The sequence below is a fragment of the Tasmannia lanceolata genome, unplaced genomic scaffold (assembly GCF_043159265.1).
Source record: "Tasmannia lanceolata isolate RefF3 unplaced genomic scaffold, GAP_Taslan_0.1 ptg000015l, whole genome shotgun sequence".
Lineage (NCBI taxonomy): Eukaryota > Viridiplantae > Streptophyta > Magnoliopsida > Canellales > Winteraceae > Tasmannia > Tasmannia lanceolata.
Genome location: NW_027518692.1, coordinates 30,782,648 through 30,789,794, shown reverse-complemented (window position 1 = coordinate 30,789,794; position 7,147 = coordinate 30,782,648). Strand labels below are relative to the sequence as shown.

Genomic DNA, 7,147 nt, shown 5'->3' with positions numbered 1-7,147 from the left:
CGGCCGTTACAAGGAATTAACTCAAATGTGCATTTTGATCATCAACAGGCTGAAAACTTTATTTCATAACGTTAGTAAAACGTCACGACAGTGAGCGCATTTACCGGTGAAAATGTTTATACATTATACAAGAGGGGGTGATCATATCATTTATAATGAAATGGAGCCACTGTTGGGGGGGGGGGGGGGGGGGGGGTCGAGGGAGCGGTGGGGGGAGACATCATTTCCCTTGTTTACCATAAAGTGGCTAATGAGAAACAGATCATATCAAACTTCTTGCATTAATAAACAGAACAAGCAATTTCTTGATCAAGAGCAGGAGAGAAGAAAAAATTCCTCTAAATTATTTTTTTCAGGGTCATGGGAGAAATGAAAATGCAACAGAAAGGTGTTGTTGCTGTAATAACAAACATTAGAGAGGGAAATTCATCAGTTCATGCCAACACTTCAGATGTAAAACATGCTTGGGACACCAAACGGCATTCACAAAATGCAATCCAACTCAAAAGGAGGATCCACACATGATATTCCTGCAGAAATAGAAGAACTGAGTCAGTAGAAATTTAAAGCTGCAAAAGTACAATGTCTTGCAAAGATGACACATTCAATAAAAAGAGAAACATAAAGATGTCACAATAAAAAATTTAAGAAAAAATGATGGTTCAAGAACCATAGCTTAATCTTATTGGATTCACAAATGATGGTACAATAATGATGATTTCCAAACAGTGGCAGCACTTTCAAATGTTCAAGATCCTTTAAAAGTAAAAAATCCATGTGTTGATTCTTGCACCAGATCATTACACTTTACACTATATTACTTTAGACCACGTTTGGCAGCCATGCAAGTTTTTTCCATGGAATACTAGTTTATCAAGTGGTGGGAGAGGGCCAAGGAGGGTACTACATTACTTTAGACCACGTTTGGCAGCCATGCAAGTTTTTTCCATGTAATACTAGTTTATCAAGTGGTGGGAGAGGGCCAAGGAGGGTGGGGGGAGGGGGAGGGGAGAGGAGAGGAAGAATTAAGAGGGAATGAGTGAGGAGAGGGTGAGAAGTGGCTGAAAAAAACAGGGAAAACAAAAACTCTTCTCAAAATAGTGTTTTTGTTTCCTTATTTTTCAGACACTTTGCACCATCTCCTCACTCATGCCCTCTTAATTCTATCCTCCTACTCTCTCTCCCCCCTTTCCATTTTTCCTTATTTTTCCTTTCTCAACACTCTGTATGCTAGTATTCCATGAAAAAATGTTTCATGGTTGCCAAACATGGCCTTGGGTATTTCTCTGTACTAAGTAGATTAGAGATGTTCAACAGTACAGGAACTTGAGTTGGGTGCTAGTCATCAAAATCTAAGTAGCCTAACATACATGGCCTTAGGAACTTCTGCCTGTAGTAAATAGTTTTAAACCAAACCACACCCCCCCCCCCGTGCGTCCGAGCCGACTCCCTTTTACCTTGGCCACATTCCGCATTGCACCGCATAAGCGTACCGCATTTTGCCCTAGAGAGTCAATAAAACCTTAACCTCCTTCCACTCTCCCGAATTATGACCGCATCAACCTAGTACTCCAGCCGCATCAACCAAGTACTTGACCACGTCGTGCCGAGTCAACTAGGATTTTCTTCAGCCGCGTTCCGTGCCCCACATCCGTGTTTTTAAAGACTGGATTTTCAACAGTTCAGGATTTTGAGTTTGGTACTAGTCATCAAAATCTATGTAGCCTAACAACCATTGGATGTACCAATATAAATCCATCCCCGACTGGAGTTACAGAGGCCCTCAGAATTTATGAGGATTTAATGCAAGCTAGAGAAGGAAGTGAAGACAATAGACCTAATAAGGTATGAAAAGGTGGAAGGCGGATGAACAAATACAGCAAGAACTACTGAATTGAACAGAATTGATATCTGCATCGGAAGCAAAAAAGAGAATTATGGTGTAAGCCCTTATAGTCCCCTATTTTTCAAAAAGTATTGTACAGACCACACTATAAGGATGATCCAAACCGTCCATGTGATGGGCCACAACGTAAATAGGTTGTGTCCAAAAATTCATTTCCATAGGATGATCATCCTAGCCCTCTGATCTATAGAGTTTCCATAATATAGGTATGAAAAGGCAGAAGGCGGATGAACAAATATAGCAAGAACTACCTGAATTGAACAGAATTGATATCTGCATCGGAACAAGGTTATTGCTTTCTGTCAATAGAATTTAACGTACAAGCAATTCCTGCTACAGGTTTATTGAAAGGGGCATATGTGTGCAGTTTCTAGATACCTTTTTTTGTGTCCATTCATTTAATGAATCAGCTCACTCCTATAAGATCATCTGCCTTACAGCCTTTTGCCCATTCATATATTGTTTCTTGCTGAATCAACCACTGAATGTTCTTTATCAGATCCATTTTGTATCGTTTTTTATGATGATTGTAGGAGTGAGCTGATTCATTTAATGACATTCCTCTGGTTCTTTATCAGTACCTCAAAATCCAAAAATTCTCTTCATTTGAAACCCACAGCATTTTCATCAATCAGAAAGAATCATCAAGCTTATAGCAAGAAAATAGAGAAAGCAATCTCACAATACCAAGAAGAGTTACACCTATAGGAGTTTTCAATGAGGAGCTCTGTAAAGGAATTCAAGGAAAGTTCAAAAAAGTGGAGGGAGATTTTGTTTCATCTTCTAGACAAAAAGGAAAAAAAGTTGGAAACAAATCCCCAGTAAAAAAATACTTTTTCTTTTAATTTAAGATTCATTAATTGAACCATGAGTCATTAATTACCATTCAAAAAAAAAAAAAACACGAGTTCTAAATGAGTTCATCACTTACATAATTGAACAACCAGGACTGCTTCGTCTTTTCTTCTTGGCCATCTCCTTCCTTCTAGGAGGTTGAAGAACAACCTTGATAGCAGTATCAAAGACAGCTTTGACATTCTATTCAAGCAAAATAAAAAAAGTATCAGGTAACCATAGTTGCATTCAAAATTAGTTGCAAAACAGCTTTGACATTCTATTAAAGCAAAATAAGAAAGTATCAGGTAACCATAGTCACATTCAAAATTAGTTGCAAAACAGCTTTGACATTCTATTCAAGCAAAATAAGAAAGTATCAGGTAACCATAGTTACATTCAAAATTAGTTGCATTACACATTTCAGCATCAATATAAGAACTCTGTTTGACAATTTCTATGTTAAAGGTCAAAAGAATGAGGCAGAAAAAGACCTTGAAAATCTTTTGTTGTTTCAAAATATTTGCATTAGTTAAGAAAAACTATGTACCTGTTGAGTTTTAGAACTGCATTCGATATAAGCTGCGGCACCAATTTGCTTCCTAAGCTCCTCTCCCTGAAGATGCATATCATATATGGATTCATAATCTCAAATTAGTTCAAAAACCCACATGCTAGATGACAGATAATCTAACAAATTAAGTAGCAAAGGATAAAAATAAACACTGCTTACTTGAGCAGACGTTATAGAAACAGAACCCACATGGTCGGCCAGATATCCTTTGTCATCACGAAGATCTGAGATTAAGAAATCATTGAAACTATTAAAATTGTGGAGTACATATATGTCTTGCTTATATCCCTACAATATATTTCGTTTGCTGTGAATATTGAGCTACTGTGCAGACATATCAGATCGTTTACGCACCTAACTTTGTTCCAACAAGAACAATTGGAACATTGGGAGCAAACCGACGGAGTTCGGGCATCCACTAATTAACAACAAAAGAAACAATCATTTATTAAAGTACTAAATCTAGTAAAGCTCAAATAGACAGACATAGACTCTCGAAGTTTCCAGCTTTGATTTGAACATTGATACGACCCATTTACCGAAACATGGCAACAACAACCATTGAAAAAAATAAAAAACATGAGAGTATTTGAAAGGTGGCTTCTTAAAATACATAATAAGAAAAGCACAAATCCCGACATCTAAACACATTCAGATTTTAGGCTTTAGATTCAACAAAATGAGTCAATTATTCATACATAACCCAAACATATCCACAACAAAAATATAAAATGCAATAAAACAGAAAGACTTAGCCCATGTTTGGCAGCCATGAATTTTTTTTTCATGGAACATTAGTTTACTAAGTGGTTGAAAAATAGGGGAAAAACTCTATTTTGAGTATATTTGTTCTTTCCCCTTTTTTTCAGCTACTTCTCACCCTCTCCTCATGCGTAACCTCTCAATTCTGTACCTCTCCCACTCTCCCATCAATGGTTAAACTAATGTTCCATGGAAAGAAATTTCATGGCTGCCAAACGTGGGCCTAAGTTGGACTGGTCAGGACCTTCTCAACAGATTAATCAAGAAAAGCACAAACCAGACAAGCAAAAGATCTTGTGGTTTTAGGGTTTTTAATTTTGAAAAGAAAATGACCCATTTGTTTAAAACATTCTCCAAACATAGACAAAACCTAAAGGAAGGAAAAGAAAAACAGACAATGGGTGAGTACCTTCTTGAGAACATTCTCATAGCTTGCTCTACTGAGTAAAGAGAAAGACAAAACAAATACATCAGCTCCCCTATAACTCAGCGGCCTTAGTCTGCTGTAATCTTCTTGGCCTATAAATTGAACATAGCCAGCAGATAAATAAAGGGCAACATAAAGAGAAAAAGGGAACCCGTCATAAGCCTTAATATGCTGCCTACAAATCATTTAAACAGACCCCATACCTGCAGTATCCCAAAGCCCTAAGTTTACAATGTTCCCATCCACAGAAACATTAGCACTGAAGTTGTCAAAAACAGTAGGCACATAATCCTGCCCATAAAACAAAAAATGAGTATGACATTTAAGCATACAAGATTCTCAGGAAAAAGAAGAACAAAAAAAAGAAGGAAAAGAGACTTAAAGTTTGAGGTAAAATAAATGCATAAAGCAAAATAGCATACTAATAAATGAACAATAAGAAAGAAGCAAAACGCAGATGAAATTCCTAAACAAGAAAAAGAAACAAAAAAAATGATAGTTTGTTAGCAAACTCTATATGAACCCAAAAAAAAAAAAAAAAAATTATATAGCAAATCTAACAACTAAATTGAAATAGATAGGAAACTTTTCAGAAGGTGCATAAAACAGAAGCTCAAGACAAAGGAAAAACTCAAGAAAATCACATAGAATAAAAATATGCATATGGAGCCCAAGCTTTGAAACCAAAACCCAAGAAAAGGAAACAAACATTAACAAAAAAAATCCCCCACAAAAAAAAAAAAAACAGGACAGGACAGGTAAAACCCATTAGTAGAAACCCCAAAATAAACAAAAAAAAAGGAAAATCAAGGACAGAAAATTGGTTTTTATGATATGGGTCTTAAATAATCTTACAGTTGGGAACTTGTTGCTTGTATAACAGATGAGCATGCAGGTTTTCCCAACAGCTCCATCTCCAACAGTCACACATTTAATGAACTTTGAAACACTCATTCTCAAAAACTATTATGGTGAGAAGAAGCCTTAGTAGTAACAAAAAAATTAGAGCTTCTATTTTTGTCTGGTGGGTTCAAAGAAAAAGGACACAAATAGAAGAAGAAGAGTGAAATAAGATAAAAAGAGAGAGAGAGAGAGAGTCAAAGGGTGGTCTCTGAATAAATTAGAAATGGGCCAAAGTGTCTTTCACTCTGACCGCAACTTTCTATTCTCAATAAATTTCAAATCCAACAGAAAATTTTTTGAATTGCACAAAGCGGAAATGTTGGACCCACACCTCAAACGGCTTTGCCTTTGCCCGTTGGGATCCCACAACTCCCAAGTCCCAACAATATCTGAACTACCCTGGTTTTATGAGAAATTTTTACGGAGTATCTCTTTGGAAATGACACTTTCACACGCGTGCTCGGATTCCACTTTATATGGATATGACCAGATTAGCCCTGCCTTTATCAATTAATACACATAGCCATCTCATATGAGTAGGGCCCTCCTATTGGAAAATCCAGGCTATTATGATATTATCCCTCTGCTAGACCTTAGTAAACTTGGATGCTTACATTAGCCATAACCAATGCTTAAAAACAATTAAGGATAAGAATGAGAAGATAATGATATGTATAGAGAAATGATACTTCATATATCCGCCCCTTTTGATCACTAGGGACACCAGCAGCAGTGTATCAATGACTACAAAGGAGGTTGATGTACTTGACGTCTGAAGGATTTAATGGCGCTGATGCCCACGTACAGTGTTGTTGGGTGTCCCAAGTAATCAAAAGGGGCAGATATATCACTTCCCTAATTTTAATATGTCCTAACTGGCTAGATTCCTAATCTATCGCAATTAACAGCCTAGATGCAATTATCAGATCTTACTAAATATGATATAATAACACAGTGGACTATCCTAATCATCTGACTTATAAAGACTTCATTGATGAATTTAGTGTCGTCTTTTCGATCAATTCCCTATTTTTAATAGCAACGGCATTTTCATTGATAAAATAAGGAATAACAAAATACATGTTGATAGAGATGATCCGCATTTCCAAAAGGTTTTTCGCTGTCTGTCGCACGTCAGATCAACCACCTCTATAATGGAGACAGAAGCTGTTCTCTTCATTCACGAGGTAGCTGGTCTGACGTGCAACAGACTAGCTGCGAAATGCCTTTTGCGATGCACGTTAGCAATTCCCTATATTTAAAGGGCTTAATTGAACAATTAGGATTGTTTGGTGTGTGAAAATTTTGACCCTTCAGGAGGCCTAACAAGTGATGATTTGAATCATCAAACAAGTGGCCCCCACTTGTAATTCCGCCAAACAATGAATTTACTAAGAAAATAAATTCATGGGAGGCGTGCAACCCATTTTTCTTCTTTCACAGAAGAGGAATGCTAAACGAAAGGGCACCCTTGTAAAAACAAGCCACAAGGGTGCCCCATTGGATCCATGTCACCAAAGTGCATTTATTATTCCTTTACCTTTTACATCTTGAGTATGACTATAAATGCACTTTCTAAAGTGGTTCTATCGGGGACGCCCTTACGGCTTGTTTTTGCAAGGGGCGCCCTTCACTTTAGCGTTCCTCTTCACATAATGATGCAGGGAGGAAGAAAAAATAACCCTCCATGCATGATTCTAAGTTCTATTTTTATGCACTACGAGTACAAGGGTACTCCAAA

At 37.1% G+C, this 7,147-nt stretch overlaps 1 protein-coding gene across 1 annotated transcript; it reads right to left on the bottom strand.

The window, feature by feature from the left end:
• Positions 1-251: 251 nt before the first annotated feature.
• LOC143845401 (rac-like GTP-binding protein 2) lies at positions 252-5,645 on the bottom strand. Its single transcript, XM_077353723.1, has 8 exons — positions 5,359-5,645; positions 4,707-4,794; positions 4,486-4,595; positions 3,669-3,732; positions 3,474-3,538; positions 3,291-3,356; positions 2,838-2,944; positions 252-530 (listed from the first exon to the last, which is right to left on the bottom strand). Exons 1-8 carry the CDS (start codon positions 5,455-5,457, stop codon positions 503-505), a joined length of 627 nt encoding a protein of 208 aa, XP_077209838.1. The 5' UTR covers positions 5,458-5,645; the 3' UTR covers positions 252-502.
• Positions 5,646-7,147: the final 1,502 nt, after the last annotated feature.